The sequence below is a fragment of the Stegostoma tigrinum genome, chromosome 6, assembly GCF_030684315.1.
Source record: "Stegostoma tigrinum isolate sSteTig4 chromosome 6, sSteTig4.hap1, whole genome shotgun sequence".
Lineage (NCBI taxonomy): Eukaryota > Metazoa > Chordata > Chondrichthyes > Orectolobiformes > Stegostomatidae > Stegostoma > Stegostoma tigrinum.
This window is the reverse complement of record NC_081359.1, coordinates 88,976,049-88,997,461: the sequence shown is the minus strand read 5'-3', so window position 1 is coordinate 88,997,461 and position 21,413 is coordinate 88,976,049. Positions and strand designations below refer to the sequence as shown.

The 21,413-nt window shown below is 40.3% G+C and overlaps 1 protein-coding gene across 9 annotated transcripts in view; it reads left to right on the top strand.

The window, feature by feature from the left end:
- LOC125453489 (F-box-like/WD repeat-containing protein TBL1X) overlaps positions 1–21,413 on the top strand; it is a 362,600-nt gene that overhangs the window by 264,180 nt on the left and 77,007 nt on the right. The window contains exon 4 of one of the 9 annotated variants that reach the window (XM_059646754.1): positions 11,343–11,465. The exons of 7 other annotated variants lie outside the window; for them this stretch is intronic. Coding sequence is in view for 1 of the 2 variants with exons in the window: in XM_048533170.2 (XP_048389127.1) it covers positions 18,333–18,378 (46 nt within the window). In the remaining variant the exon portion in view is untranslated. Of the gene's footprint in view, positions 1–11,342; positions 11,466–18,285; positions 18,379–21,413 lie in introns of those variants that run through there. One more of the 9 variants, XM_048533170.2, reaches the window with a different exon arrangement.

The window sequence follows — 21,413 nt, the reverse complement described above, 5'->3', positions numbered from 1 at the left end:
TTTATGAAGATAATTGGGGAGGCCAGACAGTTCCTGAGGATTTGAATTCTCATTGCTGTTGGGCCATCATTACTGACAACAGGTAAACAGCATAAAAAATAGAGTAATAACAAAACAAAATGCTCAAATTAATCATTGAGCTCACATATTATAACACTGTAGCAGATTTATGTTGCAATAAGATGTGCAGACTTCACTAAACAAGTTGTGAGTACGTGAGTTCCACTGATCACAAAGTGTTGCAATATTGAGAATTTTTAATATACAGCAATGTTTGTTTCCAATCCACAAAGTATATTTGGTGGGGGGGGTGGGGGGAATGAATCAAGGCAGTTACGTATGCTTGAATCATTACAGGGATATTGATACCTTTGTAGTAAACTGGATTTTTCTTCCCAGTATTGAATTTATTTTTTAAAACATTGCTCAAATTGTGTTGCTGCAATCAACAGCTGTAAGCAGTTGACTGCCAAGGTTACACAATGGGGATGACTTCATCTGTACCCACTCAGAGGAAGCTGGGTATGTGGACAGTTAGAATTCACTAGGTTAGCTACTTGCTCTGGAGCAGCTGGGAGCTGACTATTCCCAAGTTTAATTTACTCGATTGAGCTTGTAGCTAGGACACTTTATAACCGATAGGTTTCTAAGTCTCAAATCTGGCCCATAGTCAAAATTTAGCCTAAAGTCTTCATATCAATAGAAGGCCATCGATCCAAAATATATAGATGCCTAGGAAAGAGCATTTCAGGTTATGTTCAGCCTACACAATGACAGTCTGAGGAATTAAATTGTAGGAGAAATTGTCATCCACAGTTCTAAATTTGGCATTCTCTTAAAAACAATAGTTCACATTGTTCCACAAAAGTACCTGTAAGGCACCTTGTTACTAACATTCTAATTGGTTAGCCTTCAGCAGCACACAAACTCACTGTAAAAATCCAGTTCCCACATTCTGATCTCACTTTAAAGGATGCCACAACTTGGGGTTTTGACTTTGCCAGTAATTCTGAGACCGCCTAGAAGAGGGGAATGTCGTGATATGCTGAATCCATCTGTTATTGTCAGAGACTTCAGGCTGCATTTGAGTTTCACCATGTAGTGGGGCAGGAGGGGAGATTTTGGCAGCCTGTGGAAAACCCTGATGCCAGTCCAACATGCTTGTCAGTGGTGTTTTAATGTGACCACTGTATTACCAAACCCTTTTTTGGGTTCTCTGACCAACTGGTGTGAGAGTCTGATGGCAACCACAAGGTAATGTAACTTCAGGCATGCAATTTGATGGACTTTGGAACTGGGACCACAAAAGAAGGAAATTAGAATAACATCTGAACTCGAGTTAGCTGTAAGCCACAGATCTGCATAATAACTAGAAAATCCCCTGCGCAAGTTGGTGTATTAATTACTGCATGGCTACGCAAACATTTTACATGGAAACTCAATTAAAGAGTTGACACGCTCAAAACAAAATGGAGGGAACAGTGGTTCACTCATTTAAAATTCGTCTTATTTTACTGATGCTGCCCTGAATGCACTGCTGGGAACCATAATGGTCAGTGGGGAAATTCTATACATTGGTGGTAGGAGTATAAATCCACAAATGAAAAATAGATGCAGCTAGAGATTGGCCACACAGCCTGTTGAAGGATGGTGGTGCTGTGCTCCCAGATTTCATGCTGACAGTTGTTTAATCTTAGAAAATCACCAAATGGCTACATCACATGCATTGTCTTGTGTTCTCCAGCAAATTTTAGGTGCCTTCGAAACTTGTAGACCCACTACTGAATTGCAAAACCTGTGTTAATAGCATTCAACTAAATCCATCATTGCATTGAAATTAAGAGCTCACTTTTTCTGAGGGGATTATGTGCAGTCAGTTGGAGTTAACTTCAGAAATAACTGCTTGGAGCTGGCTTCTTGACATGTTTGCATGATTTGTAGAATTTAACATACAGCCAAGTACCCATCATGTTGAAACTTCCTTATCCGTTTCCCTGCCCAGAGCTATCAGTTAAAGCAGTCAATGAATTGCACCTGGCAGTTTTTGAAGTTGGTGCCAGGTGTCCCAGGTAAGCAAACTAAAATGAGTTTGCAATAATGAAATAAGTAACAGTGCTAACCACTGAGCCATCATGCCATCGGTGGTGATATTTATTTCCTTAAGGGTTGGATAATTTTCAAAATGTCTGCCTCACAAGACTGTGGAGGCAAGGTCATTGAGTAGTTTTAAGACAGAGGTGGATAGATTCTTGTTAGGTAAGGGAATCCAGGATTGCTGGGGTGGGGGGGGGTGGAGGTGGGAGAGATGGGAATGTGGAATTTGAAACACAAACACGTACCCAATGCTGTAATTAAATGGCCAGGAGGTTTTAGGGGCAATGGTCTATTTGTACTCCTGTTTTGCATGTCATTGTGTAATTTATGTAAAAATGTTGTTATTAAGTTTGGCTCAGTAAAGTTAATTTTTACAGCACGTAAGAGCTGAGAAATGTACAGTAGATTCTGACAAAAGGGTCAGTTTTAATGAGGATTGAGATTTGGACCTCGAATGGAGTGGGTGTAGGCAACTCTCTGCTGTCATTAATGCCTGTGGCAACCTTTGCACCTGAAGTGTTGGCCCAATTATTTGCTAAGTGAAGAACTTCTAGGCATAAAAGGAAAGCTCAGATTGTATTTGTGGTAGATTGATATACAGTTTTTTTCCAACAAAATGTTGGAAACACACCTTTAAGCTCTCCATTTTAAGGTCACTGTAGGAAGAATGAAGGTTAGCAGTAATGTCCTGTTGTCTACAGGTAGCAGGAAAATTGAAAAGATTCATATACAGTAGGCCTGAAAGGCAGATGTTTATCTGCACATAATTGCAGGGCAGAACCTAGTGTTGCTGAGAGCCAACCCCTGCCTCTGTCTCCCCTCGTCCTAACACAGTTGACTGCCTACAGATAGGCTTTCACACCTTGAAAGGCCATGCATTTACCTCCTACAGTCTCTCCATTTTTAACTATAGGTTGAAAGCAGAAAAACACCACTTGCTGTAGTAGAGACTGTTTCATTGTTTGTGATAGTGCTTGTTTTTACATTTATGGATAGGGGCCATTGTGGGACACAAAAACAACAAAATCTTAAGGCAGCACTTGCCTCCCTTTCTGTTCAAACCACTACTATTTTGGACTGAGAGAAGGAAAAATTTCTTCACTCAGAGAGTGGTAAGCCTATGTAATTCTCTGCCACAGAAAGTGGTTGAGGCCAAAGCATTGAAAGTTTTCAAGAAAGAGATATATATAGCCTCTGGAGATGAAGGGATAAAAGGGTATGGGGAGAAAACAGAAACAGGGTACTGAGTTGATCATATTGAATGGTAGATCAGGCTCAAAGGGTGCAATGGCCTACACTAGAGGGCATTACAAACGTTATTACACACCTTGGGGATTGCTGGGGCTTAAACCTGGACCACAAGATCCCTAGACTTTGTAAGATGGTTTAGTCAACTGTGATGATACAGTGCCTTTAAGTGGTGTATTTTGTCCTGTTTTTTGCCCTCAGAAGAAAGGTTAAGACGGATACCGAGCAGTCCGCTCAAATCCAATAAACAGCTTGTGAGGCCTTGTGTTTTTGTTTAATTTGGAACAATAGAAGCAGCCTTAATGGGTGAGGTTAAGCTCCAACAGAACCAGGAGTTTTTTTTAAGTTTTAGCCTTCAGTAGCAGTTGCTGGGGCCTTGAAGCTGGGTGTGGGCACTGTTATTCTTCTGTCTGTTACAGCTAAAATCTTGGTTTCTCTTCCTGCTGCTAGAATTGCATGTGAGACCATCTGTTTTACTGAATTTCCTTTGCCAACGGTGTGTTTATGGGGTGTTACTATATTGGAACAGTTATTTAGTAGTAGTTAATGTATATAATTTGTGTTTTTTCGAGTTACAGTTAAGCCAGTTCTTTTATGTCTATTTTGTCTGTATATTAATCATAGTGTAGAAATAGTGAGTTTTGCTTAAAGTTGAATAGTTTTCCCAATCGAATTGCATCTGGAATGCAATGCCTCACATTTACCTTTTAAAATAAGAAAAAGTTAGGATCTAGGCTGTCGTCTTAATATATTTCATGGAGGTTTAGTCTGGTCTATAATGTGACCTTCTCAAGTAGAACATCATCAATCAATGAAAATAATTTAGAAAACAATGTTTAGCAGACAAAGTTGTAATCTTACATTTAATAATTTTAGAAAAAGACTAGCTGGAAACTAGCTGCTGGCATAGGCCTGTTTATGATACGTAATGTTCTCATATAAATTTTATTAAACTGTTTTGTAATTTTTATTCTGTTTGTAATTTTTATTAATGACTTGGACGAGGGGATTGAAGGATGGGTCAGCAAGTTTGCAGACGACACAAAGGTCGGAGGTGTCGTTGACAGTGTAGAGGGCTGTTGTAGGCTGCAGCGGGACATTGACAGGATGCAGAGATGGGCTGAGAGGTGGCAGATGGAGTTCAACCTGGATAAATGCGAGGTGATGCATTTTGGAAGGTCGAATTTGAAAGCTGAGTACAGGATTAAGGATAGGATTCTTGGCAGCGTGGAGGAACAGAGGGATCTTGGTGTGCAGATACATAGATCCCTTAAAATGGCCACCCAGGTGGACAGGGTTGTTAAGAAAGCATATGGTGTTTTGGCTTTCATTAACAGGGGGATTGAGTTTAAGAGTCGTGAGATCTTGTTGCAGCTCTATAAAACTTTGGTTAGACCGCACTTGGAATACTGCGTCCAGTTCTGGGCGCCCTATTATAGGAAAGATGTGGATGCTTTGGAGAGGGTTCAGAGGAGGTTTACCAGGATGCTGCCTGGACTGGAGGGCTTATCTTATGAAGAGAGGTTGACTGAGCTCGGTCCCTTTTCATTGGAGAAAAGGAGGAGGAGAGGGGACCTAATTGAGGTATACAAGATAATGAGAGGCATAGATAGAGTTGATAGCCAGAGACTATTTCCCAGGGCAGAAATGGCTAGCACGAGGGGTCATAGTTTTAAGCTGTTTGGAGGAAAGTATAGAGGGGATGTCAGAGGCAGGTTCTTTACGCAGAGAGTTGTGGGAGCATGGAATGCGTTGCCAGCAGCAGTTGTGGAAGCAAGGTCATTGGGGTCATTTAAGAGACTGCTGGACATGTATATGGTCACAGAAATTTGAGGGTGCATACATGAGGATCAATGGTCGGCACAACATCCTGGGCTGAAGGGCCTGTTCTGTGCTGTACTGTTCTATGTTCTATGTTCTATGTTCTATGTTTTATAAACATCTGTATTAGATAAGAATGTTTCCCTTTATTGAAGCCACAATATACGTGATTCTACAATACAATATTTTTCAGGCACCTGAGCTAAATGATCATAGTTCATGCCTGAGTATTCATGGTGAGTGTAAATAGAAATTGCAGTAGCTCTGGACAATTTGAAAAGGTTTTGTGAACTCACCTTATGCTTTTACTTGTTTCATTTGTGAACTCTAAATTTGTTACGGCTACTATAATATGACAATGGAATTGGCAATTATAATGACACATTTATTGGACTCAAACCTATAAATCATTTTGCTTCAGACATCTTGGTTGATAATAAACAATTTGTTTGCCGGCCAGTTATTTGGCTTATGTCTGTCAATGCTTCAGTGAAGTTCCAAGTTTCGTCGTAGTTCTTTTAAATTGTTTGTTTAGAAGTATCTTACTACGTGTCCAATACAAAACATCCAGACACACAGAGTGCACCCTCCATTATAGAATCATATAATCCCTACAGTGCAGAAAGAGGCCCTTTGGCCCATTGAGTGTGCAACCCACCTCAAAAGAGCATCCCACCCAAACCCTGCCTCCTACCCTATCCCCATCACCCATAAGCAGTCCACCTAGCCTCCGCATCCCTGGACACTGTGGGCATTTTAGCACGGCCAATCCACGTAACCTGCACGTCATTGGACAGTGAAGGAAACTGGAGTACCAGCAGAACCCCACGCTCACAAAGGGAGAATGTTCAAACTCCATATAGTCACCTCAGGCTGGAATCGTACCTGGGTCCCTGGCGCAGTGACACAGCTGTGCTAATAATTGAGCACCATGCTGCTGTAATAATAACTACACTACTATTATTTACCATTTATATTAACTATCAGAAAGGTCTCAGGACAACGCCTTCTGAAAGAGAAAAACTCATTACACAGATTTGTAAAGTGCTTGTATTCGTTCTCATTCCTAAAACATTGCTGTAGTGTAGGCCTAAAACAAAACTGAGGGCACGTTGCATCTATGCAAAATTAACTGCTCTACGTCAGCAACTATTTTGCTAAATGCCATGTTAGGTGCTCATATTGTCTCGAATGTAAGTATTCCGGAAAGGCATCTGCAGTTTAAATGAATTCAGATTTATTACTATTGTGTACTTTTACGAGACCATGCTCTGTGTTGAAAATTGGCTTTATTTATTGAGTGGGCTAAAACTAGAAGATGTTTATTTTTGAGAAAGGACTGACAATGATGTTCTTAAATAATCTAATGAGTTCTTAAAATGGCCCAAATGTTTGCATAACTTCATGTTGCAAGTTACAAAGCTATCAGACAGAAGTTTTACTGTCTGAAGGTAGACCATCAGAATGATCAATTTAAACAAGTGTGAATGGCCCACTCTCTGAACTAGACAGCCAGGCATAATCTATTTATTCAGGTGAATGTGATGAAGCAGCTCATCACCACCTCTTTGGTGACAGCTTGGGATGGGCAGTAAATGCAGTCCTCACTAGCAACACCCACAGTCCGTGAACAATTTTAAAATAAGTTGTTAAATCCAAACACTTTGGACAATGGACCCTTGCTGAGGAAAGGGATCCAATGACTAATGGCTGTAAATGATGAACTTGGAATAAGAGTCAGCATTCTGTATAATAAAATGTGAGGCTGGATGAACACAGCAGGCCAAGCAGCATCTCAGGAGCACAAAAGCTGACGTTTCGGGCCTAGACCCTTCATCAGAGAGGGGGATGGGGTGAGGGTTCTGGAATAAATAGGGAGAGAGGGGGAGGCAGACCGAAGATGGAGAGAAAAGAAGATAGGTGGAGAGAGTATAGGTGGGGAGGTAGGGAGGGGATAGGTCAGTCCAGGGAAGACGGACAGGTCAATGAGGTGGGATGAGGTTAGTAGGTAGCTGGGGGTGCGGCTTGGGGTGGGAGGAAGGGATGGGTGAGAGGAAGAACAGGTTAGGGAGGCAGCGACAGGTTGGACTCGTTTTGGGATGCAGTGGGTGGAGGGGAAGAGCTGGGCTGGTTGTGTGGTGCAGTGGGGGGAGGGGACGAACTGGGCTGGTTTAGTGATGCGGTGGGGGAAGGGGAGATTTTGAAGCTGGTGAAGTCCACATTGATACCATTAGGCTGCAGGGTTCCCAAGCGGAATATGAGTTGCTGTTCCTGCAACCTTCGGGTGGCATCATTGTGGCACTGCAGGAGGCCCATCCCCCTCTCTGATGAAGGGTCTAGGCCCGAAACGTCAGCTTTTGTGCTCCTGAGTTGCTGCTTGGCCTGCTGTGTTCATCCAGCCTCACGTTTTATTATCTCGGATTCTCCAGCATCTGCAGTTCCCATTATCACTCAGCATTCTGTATGTTTGTTTCAGATTTTCAGGCTCCACACTATTTTGCTTTTATTGTAATCACATTCTGTAACTGACTAATTGGTGAACTGTGAGTTGAAAAGGGAGAGAGCCATTCTACTATTCCTTTCCTGGCCATGACAATGTCAAATAGAGCAAGCCCCGAAGGTTCAACGTTGAGAGTGCAGGCAATGACAATGATTGTATCTGCACTTCTTTCTTTCACAATTCTCTGTGAAAATGGTCAAAGTGGTTGCATAAAATATAATTGTCTACTGAATTTTAAGTGTTGCTAATCCTCCTTATAGTTGGTGCTAATTCACATTGATGTAATACATCATTATGCTGCCCTCTACTATTTTTAAAATGTTCCTTGTCTTCTGAAATAGCTCTTAAACTGTGATTAAATAGAGTATCTTTACTGCATAGATGCAATTGTAAAAGAGACATTCTAGTGCATTTTATATCTCAGTAACTGGCTTCAGCAATATTATGATTCATGATGCACAACTTGCCAGGGATCCTGACAGTAAAGTAATTGCTGAGCCAAGCTGCAAGAAAGCACTTACAAAATCACCATAAAGAGAAGTTTTAGGCTCCAACAAAGTTGAAAATCTTGATGATTGATGAAGGAACTGCTCTCCCAGAAGTCAGGTTTTCATTACCTTTTTGTTTATGAAATACCAGACATTGCAGCTGTTTAAATGGAACATTTTGCCCAAACACATCTTAATACGTGGAAGCTGCAGAATCCTCATTTATTAACCCATGTGGCTTGCTGTAAAAACTTAAAAAATGAATGTAATTTGAAAATCAGAAACCTTTTGGACATTCCTTGTGCCATTGAAACAAAATGATGCTAAATATTAGAATGAATTTTTCGATGTAAAATGGGCTCTCTAGCACCCGTAGCTTTGGAGTAGTGAATGACATTTCAGTAGTTGACAGCACTGAGCACCGTCTTGATGAAGGTGCCAGCAGTGTGCAGTGTAAATAGATCATGGCATCTGTCAGTATCTAACTGGTTTCACGTCAGTGCTAACATTTTTTGAGTTCATTGTTCTAGTTAACACCTCTTAAAAGCTTGCAGATGGACATGTATTCAGCTGCATGAAGGAACCCTCACCTCTGATGAGCACTATTTAAATAACTCATTGTTACCTTACAGGTTGGTTACCAAATATTTTCTCCTAGCTCCATTTTGTTTCTTTGGAAGTACAGGATATTTTGAGGAGGTGATTAGTTAGTAAAGTCTGCAGGGAGTGGTATGGTCCATGTGGAAAGCATTGCTTGTGACTACAGTGGCTGAGTGTGCAACTTGCTCCCAGTAGAGTTCCTGGGCTGCAGCATGGGAAGGAAATAGTGCAGATGCAGCAAATCAGAAGATAAGTCAGTTAAGAGGGAGAAGGATTATCAGCAATAGACCGTCTTCAAACTCGGGCCTTCAAGAGGTACTTTAATCTCCACCTAAACCAGAAAGAGTGTAATCCACATGTGTGAGCCACAAAGGAAGTACTCCGAGATCTCTGCCACTGTTGGATTGAAACCTGCAATTTCGGGATAATGCAAGAACTGGACTACTGTTTGTCGTGGCCTTCAATTTTGGTGTCAGGGTTTTTCAAGTTGGAGCAGGTTGTAACATCTCCCATTTTGTAACATCCCCCATTTAGCTGTCCATTCCTGCAGCAGAAAGCTAACAGGAGAGAGGACCAAATGAGAGAAGCAGGATCAGCAGACAAGCAGCTTTGCTAAGATAGTGGACCCTCTCATGGTGCAGGGTGCCATTAAATACATAACTGTCAGAAATCACACAACACCAGGTTATAGTCCAACAGGTTTATCTGAAAGCACAAGCTTTCGGAGTCTTAATCTTTCTTCAGGTTTTAGAGAGCTAGTATCAGACACAGAATTTATAAGTAAAAGTTCAAGGGGTTACCCCACTGCTGAGGACGTACAAAACAAAACTAAGATTCTGTTAAATCTTTAATCAGTTAAATTGCAAGTGCTCACGTGCAGACACTGATACACTCTCTCTCTCTCTCTCTCTCTGCCCCCTACATGCATGCATGCATGCGCACACATATGAATCTGAGGTGATTTGTTTTTGCAAATACATTCTATTTTCAGAAAGCATACTATTTATGGACAGTCAGTCAATCTGCAGTTTATAAGTTCCTACTTTAGAAATAAAAACTATTTGACTCCACACCAAAACACAGATTCTAAACCAGGCCTCACACAAAGCATGTATTGTCTTACCTAAAATGTCTCCTCCTCTTTACACTTATAAAACCTTTAGTTCTCTCAGGACCATGACTTCAGTGGAATTTGGGGGTTTACGTATACATATTAATCAATTAAAACCTTCTAATTGATTAAAGATTTAACAGCATCTTAATGTTTGTTTAGTGCCTCCTCAACAGTGATGTGACCCTTTGCTCTTTTACTTATAAATTCTGTGGCTGATTCTACCTCTCTCACTAACACTTGAAGGAGTAAGACTGAAAGCTTGTGTTTTCAAATAAGCCTATTGAACTGTAACCTGTTGTCGTGTGATTTCTGACTTTGCCCACCTCTGTCCAACATTGGCACCTCCACAACATTATATAAATGTGGATTTGTAGCTACAGAACGTCAAGGAAATTTGCCATTTTTATCGAACCACACTCTGCACCCCATGCTGGTGAATGCCTGCGATTTTGGAAGCGGTCTGATGTGTTCATTTTGTTCCTCCACATTCCAACGTATTTCAGCCATTATATTCAACCAGAGAATTGCTGCTGTACACTTATCTACTGACTCCCCAGTGCAATCTGACTATCTAACCAGCATTCATGGTGTTATGATCTCGGTAGAGCTCATCAAGTCTTAAATAAATGAAATGTCAATGATTTACTCATACAATGGAGCAAGAAATTATTTTGTTCAAACCAGGAATGTTTTCACTGTACAAAGGTCATCCAAGACTACCTGTTTTATAAACTACCATTCAGAATAAACCTGAATTAAACAGGAATAACAGGCAAATTATCAAATATAAACAATAAATTGCACATACAATGGTGATACAAGTAAGACTGATCTCCTGATTTGTTTCAGTAGTCCATTTAGATTTTGATGATGATACTCGGTCACAACATTCTCCAAACTCTGTGTTCCTCACAAGAACTTTCAGCTCTCCTCCTTCGAGGAGCTGATTTGTTTCCCAGCTGACTGCAGCGTACAACCAACCTGAGACCTCGACATGGTCTTTGTCAGAAATATCTGCAGAACCTGCACAACTCAGCTGCATGTGTCCAACTGCCAGAAGTTTTGATTTTTAAATTTGTTTGTTTTTGCTCCGTAGAAACTGGGAGGGGCATTTGCCTTCTGATGTAACCCTGTTCTGTTTAACATTCTGTTCCCCATTCAGCTCACTTTCTGTTTTAGTTCAAGTTTGTCTCTAAAACTTAAATCTAAAAGCACAGATTCACTCACCATATAAAAGAGCAATTCTATCATAAAGAACATAAATAGAAGCTAGAGCACACAGCTTCTCCTTCAGAGCCTGCTCTGACATTCTCTTATATCATAGTTAATCTTCAATCTCAGCTTTGCCTTTCTCATTTTTTCATTTTTTTTGTTAGATGGGTGTGACTGTCTCTGACAAGGCCAATATTTTTTGCCCATCCTAATCCTGTATGAATTGAGTGGCCATTAATTATTTCTTGATTCCCTTTATACCCAGATATCTATCTGTCTCAGCTTGGTGGACTCAATGACTGAACGTCTACAGTTCTCTGGATTGGAAGATTCCAAAAATTCCCACACCTATGATTGAAGAAGTTTCTCCTTATATTCGTTTTAAATGGTAAACCACTTAATTTGAGGTTGCAGTTCTGATTCTTAACCGCAATAAGCATTCATATCCTCTTCGCATCTACCCTGCTGAGAACTTAAACATTTTTATATCTTAAAAATTCAGCAGATGATTAAGCTGCTGAAGCAATGATTCAGTCACCTCAACAGCTGTAGAGGAGCTTTCCAGTACTTATCAGAGGGCATGAGCTGATTTGTGTTGGCCCATGGCATCCTCCACAACTTGGCCATCATAAGAACAACAGGCCTTGTCATTAGGGCTTTGATCAGCATGTTGGGAAGAGGAACAAGTGAAGAGGAAGCCCACACATACTTGTTCCAGATGGACTGTCTGTAAGGGCATCGTTGATGCACCTTTCCCATGAACCCAACCCAAATCCCCATTGGATAACAATCCGCACACCTTATTATATCTCTGTGATGAATCATCACTAAACAACTAGTCCATAATAACTTTATCCAATTAAAATATCAATATTCTGTTCAATACTCAAGTAACCTTGTGTAATTGTTTACTGTTTGACTTGTGGATGTTTTCCTAGTCTGGTTGCTATGCAGAGGGGCTGCAGTACAGCTGGTGGACAACTGTTGACCTACGATAGGAGAGACAAGCCAGCTTTTCAGGATGTCCTGGAACATTTCTGGACTTAGAAGACCCTGCTATGGATTGCATCCTGTCCTCACCCTGTCAGGGGCAGCAGCATTCTGGGCTGGCTGCTGAGCATCACCATGAGCATAGTATGAAACGAAGGACACTGGTGGTAATCGAGAAGCATGAATGCTGCTGATAGAGAATAGCGGCTTCGAACTCGATGAAGCCATTGCTACTTTCCTAGAACAGGCCTTCCCCGTCAGAAAAATATGCCAGACTGCTGGACTGCCGTGAAGCCCTTTTGTATACCAGTTTCAGAACCATAATTACGGCAAGCTGATATTTTGAGGCATCAGTTTGAGCTTCCAATATTACTGGGGTATTTGGTAGCCTCCATTTCTGCTGTAGCAGAAGCTGAAACATCAGTCATCAAATTTTGCATCGTGGTTGATTTTTGAAGTTCTCCTAGGCAACTGACCACAAGATCCACACTGGAAAGAGAGGCTCCATGCAAAATCAAGTTTTGTGTTTTTTGTAGCAGAAGCTGTCAGTGAACTGTCCTTCAGAGAGCACAATCTTCTTTGCCTATTCTGAGTGCAAACTCCTTGTGTCTAGTGATTCACCACATCTAGGTTGGACCTCTAAGCTCCTTTCTAAGATCTGCACTTGTGTTAGTATCTACTGGCAGCTGTGAAATCCAGTCCTTCTCTCTCCAGTCTCTTGCTCCTCAAAGGCTTAAGACTTCGACCCCACTGCCTGGCTATGTAGCAGATCTTGAATATCTGAAGGCATGAAGGTAAAGCTAGGGTTGTGAGAATGCTGCAAAAGCAAGTGGTTTACAGTTACACCATCTGGAGCTTGTTAGGGAATATTTACAATATAAATAAGAGAATATGAGAAACTGGATTACATAGGAACATGCTATTGTCCTCAGTGATTTACATGCTGCCACTGACCACAGCAATGATTTCCAGCACATGGTCCTCTGTCAAGGTCAGAACATGCAGCCATCCCTATCCTCACTGCTTCTGTGCTGCTGCCCTGATTGTAGACATGAGATGTGGATCGAGATAGTTGGTACACTGGTCGAGTAAAGTGGCTGATGGAAAATTGTGTGAGGCGACTCTGCAATTGCTAGGATATGGCACTTAAAGATGCATTCACTGACCTTGATCAGTCTTTTAACATTATTGTGGTTCTACACCCAGGTCCTTCGATGGTAACCTGCTCCCCTTATACTTTGTTGTTGTAGTCTGGTATGTTCCCTGGTCCCCTGAACGAAATAGTGTGTCCCTCCTTTTGACACACCATGCACCAAAGCCTCCAGTAGTGTGTGAGAACAAGAGTGTGTTATCTGTCCGTTGTGCGATTTTTCAAAGCTCTTTCTGGCCTCTATATCTTGTGAGCCCTTGCTTTAGCCAGAATGTACCATGCCTTTAAGAGTGGAGACTAGCTTTAATTGTGCTAACCTCACATGAACTTCGGCCCTGTACTGAGGTGTGCTGCAATACAATAGTGCATTAAGGACTCGGCTGCAGACCACTATTACAGTTGGTTTGTGTACTGCCTGCATTATTTGTACAGGCGTAGAACAATTGCCTGCGCCTGATTTCAGGAGATATTCCATTTTTACCCCCGTAAAATGATGCAAATTCCTAGAAATATTTTGTTAATCAGCCATTTATTTGGCAAATGCCACGTTTCTGACAATTTTGGGTTGGCAATTTCACTTTAAATCAAGTCAGAATACTTAAGTTGATAATTTTATCTCCATTCTAGATTGATACAAATATTAGTTTGTCTCTCCAACATATAATCTTGTTAATCAACAAACTAACCTTCATATTTCTAAAGTAAACAATGCTATTTTGGAGCTTCAAATTACGGATGTGAATCGAAATGCCTTTTAGATCCATGGAACATAATAACTGTTATATTTAAGTCAAACTGTTGAAATCAGTGAGACTAGTTTAAAACTTTCAAGAGTGAAAGTCAGGTCAATGTAGATCCCACAGTGAAAAGGAATTAAGGAATGAATAATTATCAAAATAAAATTTAAATTTAGAAGTCTCATTTCTTAACAGAGAGACTACAAACATTGATTAATTTGCTTTTTGCGATTAGGTGGATACTTATAGAGTAAATTGTCTTATTGATCGTTGTTTCTGAATAAATTGCTTCAATATTAAGGTTTTAAAAAAAGTTTTTGATGTTCTGTCACTGTCGAGGATAAAAGAATCTTTTGGTTGAGATATAGGTCAGATCCAGTAAATGAAATAATTGAGAAAAAGAATTTCTGTTCATTCTCTGAATATGTTTGCAAAACCATCATTGGGACAATTATAGTGTTGTGGCAATATCATTGGACTAGTTATTCAGATGCCCAGGTCATGCTCCGTGGACAGCTAATCCCACTACGACAGCTGGTGGGATTTTATTTGATTGATTAATAAATCTGAACGTGAAAAGCTGGTCTCAGCAGTAGTGGCCTTGTGACTATTGTCAAGTGTCATACACATCCACCTGGTTGACGGAGGTAAGCTGTCATTGTTACCTGGTCTGGCCTATCTGAAACCCCAGATAAGAGCTTTACTGCTTTCAAGGTCAGTTAGAGATGAACAACATCCCATGAGAGAATTAAGGAAACCAGAAGCCATGAACAACAAAACTTACCTGATCTAAAAATAGAGAAACCCATTTATCAAGAACAACAGGGACAAAGAAAGCATGTTCTGAGTAAATATCCAATATGAATACTTCTGAGGTAATTAAGCTTTTAGGTTAATTGGATTCTGAATCTAATTCAGTTTTTATGAATTGACATTTCAGGTGCAGAAAATTAATATATGTTCTTGTGGTGGTCCTGATTTCAGCCAATTCTCAGTTGTCTTTTTTATTTAAGAGTCAACTGTCGAGTGAGGGACGAGTGTATTTCCGTCCTTGAATGGTATGAGTGCATCAGTTGAATTTTCATGACTGTCCAGCTTTCATAAGTATTTAATCTGATGCAACTTTGGAAGTCACCAAATTTAATTAATTCAGTTTCCTAATGTGCCATGGGGAGAATTTACCTCTCAATTTTTGGATTATTATTCCATTACCGTAACTACCCTACAAAAAGGAATTAAGGAATGAATAATAGTGAAAATAAAATTTCAGTTTAGAAGTCTTATTTCTTAATAGAGAGACTATAAACATTGATTAATTTTGCCACCCTACAAATTTGTATCATTTATGTGTTAATAATTAATTAATAATTTGGCCAGAGAATTTGGTGAGTGCCTTGTGATTTTACATCTATTAAAATTATCCTGATTGTTAGGATTTTTTTAAAGAGATTTCAAGGTAATTATTTAGCCATTTTGTTGAAAGGATGTTCAATATTTAGATCCAAAGAGGCTTGAGTTTGTAGGATTGAGGGGTGGCTTGTAAAATTATTAGGTAAACAATGAATTCTAGATTAAACAAAAACAGAACATCTGAAATAAAAACAAAATCCTGGAACTTCTCAATTAGTTTGGCTACATCAGTGGAGAGAGAAATACAAAGTTAATGTTACTGAAAAAAGTTAGAAGTGCATAATTACTTCTGAAGAGTTTCAGACAAGACACTATCACCAAAATCTGTGATAATGGGAACTGCAGATGCTGGAGAATTCCAAGATAATAAAATGTGAGGCTGGATGAACACAGCAGGCCAAGCAGCATCTCGGGAGCACAAAAACTGACATTTCGGGCCTAGGCCCAAAATGTCAGCTTTTGTGCGCCTGAGATGCTGCTTGGCCTGCTGTGTTCATCCAGCCTCACATTTTATTATCACCAAAATCTGTGTTTTTTGCTGCAAATTTAATGTAATTTCCATCAACAAATATGGATTTGTTTGTGCAATTAAACACAACAGGATAGGGATTCCAATTCTGCACTGGCCTGTCCATGGTTTTTTATGCATTTACATTGGTGTAGTAAAGACACTGAACTGAAGAAAGCAGAAACAAAATTTCCGACCAGGACATTTCTAAACTTTTGATATTTAGCAAGGCGCACTATAACAGTATCTACAACCGTTAATCAAAGTTTGCATGACCTATCATTAACATAGAAAGGAAAGAAAACCAATACGTAACAACAAAAGATTCTGTTTACTGGATTTTGTCAATTGAGGAATGTTATAAAGTGTTTTAAAGTTCACATAAGGGACCTCTATTCATCTTATGGTCTACATCAATGGGAAGGAATTTTAATTTTCTAAGATACAAGTTTTTTGATGCACAGATTATTTGGTTCCTCCCTGGAAGACATTTGCATCAACACATGATTTATTCATTCTGTTAAAATTCTAATCTCCCAACAGCCTGTATAAACAAAAACAGGCAATTCAGCCCATCATGTGCTTCTGCTTTGCTGGAGCCTTTTTTATGTGACCATCAACTTATCTCTCTGATAATAAAATGTGAGGCTGGATGAACACAGCAGGCCAAGCAGCATCTCAGGAGCACAAAAGCTGACGTTTCGGGCCTAGACCCTTCATCAGAGAGGGGGATGGGGGGAGGGAACTGGAATAAATAGGGAGAGAGGGGGAGGCGGACCGAAGATGGAGAGTAAAGAAGATAAGTGGAGAAGGTGTGGGTGGGGAGGTAGGGAGGGGATAGGTCAGTCCAGGGAAGACGGACAGGTCAAGGAGGTGGGATGAGGTTAGTAGGTAGCTGGGGGTGCGGCTTGGGGTGGGAGGAAGGGATGGGTGAGAGGAAGAACCGGTTAGGGAGGCAGAGACAGGTTGGACTGTATCTCTCTGTTGCTTTCTCCTTTGTTCTCTTATTAGCATCTTTGTCCTTTTATTTTGCAGTATAATCATGTACCATCCAGCTGTGGAACAGTTAGTTTAACTGCCTGGATATGGTGCCGATAGGCAATTTCTATATGGACATTATAACATTTTGTTAGCTTACCTGCTTTTAACTGGACAGTTCAGCTTTGCCAATAAACATTTACTCAGTACATTTGAAATTTGTAATCTGTCATAATTAGATCAAATCACTTAGCAAGTGCTTCAGTCCAAAGTGGTGTAAAGCTGTTTGCCAGTTATGAGATTAATGAAACCAGTGGTTGATCTGATGAATTTATACAATATAATGAAGGAAATAATTTGTTGTTGGAAAGCTACATTTTGTTTTCCCAGAGGTTGTATTTGCACAAGCCATTATTCAGAAGTAAACCTTAGACTTAGCAGTAAAACCTAACCTGTCAACATTTTCTGAAGATGAGCAATAAAAGGATTTAATAACTACTTTAGAATTGTCAGCTAGAAATTGTGATTTGATCAAAAAGTCTATTGCAAGACAACTGTTAAAAACAATGACAAAAAATGTAATTTTCATCATTTGTAGTTGGGAATTTTGATAATACGTGAAAGTTATTTGTTTTTGTGTTTGCTTGTTGGAGAATTTCCAAACCAGTTATCTTAATTTGGACATCAGTGCAAATCAGTGGACTTAATTATTACACATGCACTACCAAAATTGGCGTGCTGTTTATTCCAATTTTTGCCTATATCTGCATGTTTATTTAGTGCCCAATGTGTAGGATTTCTGATTATAAACTTTGAACAAAAAATCTGAAGTTCACTTTCCTAAAAGAACTCTGTAACGCCACTCTTTCAGCAATAGCTACTTTGATAACTACTGTGAGAAAATTCTGCATAATTGATATGCCCCATTGTCCAATGATGGAAACTGTTTTCTGAAACCTGCATTAGCGCTAAGATCCTAGATAGTGGAAATTTTCCAAAAAGTATTTATAAGGTTTGACCAGACTTCCTCCCCAATGGATTTGCTTGCAGGACTGTGCCCCTTTGATGCATTTATTCCAAACTTTCAGCTGTTTATATCATTTCCACTTTGCATATATCTGACGGTCTAGAAATTTTTCTTTTCATTGATATTTTCCTTCCTCAATATGTTTATTCATACTGGAATACAACTCTGCAAGTATTGGCCGCTCACACCAAATGTGATGTGATTCTCATGCTTCGGTGTGACTACACTGTGCGGATAGAATAGGAAGGAGCACTTCTGTCCTCTGCTGATGTGTTCTTGGCATTTCTGGAGCTGATTAGTCAGCGAGCAGTACCAATGGTGATTTTGCTCCCAACTTGTCCGTTTATAAAATTTGGCAATTAATACATCTTTTCTCCTGTTGAAGCATGGAAGAATTTGCTGAGTGCAACTGAAAGACAAAAGATGAACATTTGATTTTGCAGAGCAAATAGAAAATGCAGAATCCAGAAATCCAAGTCAAAAAATTCTGGAACCAGCCAGGTCGGTCACCATCTGGAAAGATCAGATAAGTTAAAATGTCAGGCTTTATCAAAATTGAGGGATATTATTGTCATTTATAAAGGAATGAGTCAAGAAAAACAACCTTGTAAAGAAATGCAGTTACAAGATCTGTAATTGCCAAAATAACAAGTGATAATGGGAGACGACAATGCAATGCATAATGGGAGTGATTAATAAATTGGGCATATCTATAAAGCAGAATGGTAGCGTTAATGGCTGAAGGAAGTGAGGCAATTAGGTAAACTAAAAGCTCAAAAAATGTGCAAAACAGAGTAGGTTCCAAGACTATGAGGGAGAAGTGAAAAGTCAGCCAATGCCAAGGATTTTTAAGATAACTATTTAATTGAATGTTGCTAGCAGATCCACATAAACATTGAACAAATAGCAACTACTGAGGTTGAGAGCACGCTAGCAAGCTTCAGTAAACAACGGCATTAATGATGCTATTATGGACTGAAATCAGACTGTCAAACACAGCAATTTTTATATGTTGCACGTTCTAGATGTAAGGTGCGTTCTTTGTTCACAGATCAAAGAACAGGCATAGTCAAATAAAAAGGGATTACAGCCAACTAGGCTAGGGATGGTATCCCAGAAGTGTCAAACAATATTCAGAATTTGTTTATCCAGTTAACAACCAATATGAGTACATATGTCTAACTGGATGTGAGTTTGCTCGCTGAGCTGGAAGGTTAGTTTTCAGACGTTTCGTCACCATTCTAGGTAGCATCATCAGTGAACCTCCAACAAAGCGCTGGTGTTATGTCCTGCTTTCTATTTATCTGTTTAGGTTTCCTTGGGTTGGTGATGTCATTTCCTGCGTTGGTGATGTCATTTCCTGTTCCTTTTCTCAGAGGTTGGTAGATTGATTTGGACCCAATGTGTTTGTTGATGGAGTTCCGGTTGGATGCCATGCTTCTAGGAATTCTCGTGGGTGTCTCTGTTTGGCTTGTCCGAGGATGGATGTGTTGTCCCAATCAAAGTGGCATCCTTACTCATCTGTATGTAAGGATACGAGTGATAGTGGGTCATGTCGTTTTGTGGCTAGTTGATGTTCCTGTATCCTGGTGGCTAGCTTTCTGCCTGTTTGTCCAATGTAGTGTTTGTCACAGTTCTTGCAAGGTATTTTGTAGATGACGTTCATTTTGCTTGTTGTCTGTCTAGGGTCTTTTAAGTTCATTAGCTGCTGTTTTAGTGTGTTGGTGGGTTTGTGGGTTACCCTGATGCCAAGAGGTCAGAGTAGCCTGGCAGTCATTTCAGAAATGTCTTTGATGTAGGGGAGAGTGGTTATGGTTTTTGGGCCCATTTTGTCTGTTTGTTTGGGTTTGTTGCTGAGAAATCGGCGGACTGTGTTCATTGGGTACCCATTCTTTTTGAATACGCTGTATAGATGATTTTCTTCTGTTCTTCGTAGTTCTTCTGTGCTGCAGTGTGTGGTGGCTCGTTGGAATAATGTTCTAATGCAGCTTCGTTTGTGGGTGTTGGGATGGTTGCTCCTGTCGTTCAGTATTTGGTCCGTATGTGTTGTTTTCCTGTAGACGCTGGTTTGAAGTTCCCCATTGGCTGTTCGCTCTACTGTGACATCTAGGAAAGGCAGTTTGTTGTTGTTTTCCTCCTCTTTTGTGAATGTTATGCCAGTAAAGGGTATTATTGATGGTCTTGAAGGTTTCCTCTAATTTGTTTTGTTTAGTGATGACAAAGGTGTCATCTACATAGCGAACCCAAAGTTTGGGTTGGATGATTGGCAGAGCTGTTTGTTCGAGTCTCTGCATTACTGCCTCTGCTAAGAACCCTGATATCGGAGATCCCATGGGATGTTACCTAGAATGATGATGAAACGTCTGAAAACTAACCTTCCAGCTCAGCGAGCAAACTCACATCCAGAACCTCAACCTGAGCTGCAAATCTTCTCAATACGTCTAACTTTATTTATGATTATTATTATGAATGTTATTTATTTTTGCCCAGTTATCTGTTCTTCTGTAATGAAAATAATGCCTTTGGTCTGGATTTGTAGTTTGCTGAATTTGTTGTATTACAATTTTAATGTCACCCTGTATTCACTAAGGAGAGGGACGTGACTGATGTTGAGGTTAGGGATAGATGTTTGATTACTCTAGGTCAAGTCGGCATAAAGACGGAGGAAGTGTTCGGTATCCTAAAAGGCATTAAGGTGGACAAGTCCCCAGGTCCGGATGGGATCTATCCCAGGTTGTTGAGAGAAGAAATAGCTGGGGCCTTAACAGATATCTTTGCAGCATCCTTAGACACAGGTGAGGTCCTGGAGGACTGGAGAATTGCTAGTGTTTTCCCCTTGTTTAAGAAGGGTAGCAGGAATAATCCAGGTAATTATTGACTGGTGAGCCTGACATCAGTGGCAGGGAAGCTGCTGGAGAAGATACTGAGGGATAGGATCTATTCCCATTTGAAAGAAAATGGGCTTATTGGTGATAGACAACATGGTTTTGTGCAGGGAAAGTCATGTCTTACCAACTTAATAGAATTCTTTGAGGATGTGACAAAGTTGATTGATGAGGGAAAGGCTGTAGATGTCATATACATGGACTTCAGTAAGGCGTTTGATAAGGTTCCCCATGGCCGGCTGATGGAGAAAGTGAAGTTTCTTGGGCCCCAGGGTGTGCTAGTTAGATGGATAAAAAACTGGCTAGACAACAGGAGACACAGTAGTAGTGGAAGGGGGGGGTTTCACAAATTGGAGACATGTGACCAGTGGTGTTCCACAGGGATCTGTGTTGGGACCACTGTTGACTGTGATATACATAAATGATTTGGAGGAAGGTATAGATGGTCTGATTAGCAAGTTTGCTGATGACACGAAAATTGGTGGAGTAGCAGATAGTGAAGGGGACTGTCAGAGATTACAGCAGAATTTAGATAGATTGGAGAGTTGGGCAGATAAATGGCAGTTGGAGTTCAATCCGGGCAAATGCAAGGTGATGCATTTTGGAAGATCTAATTCACGAGCAAACTATACAGTGAATGGGGAGGCACGG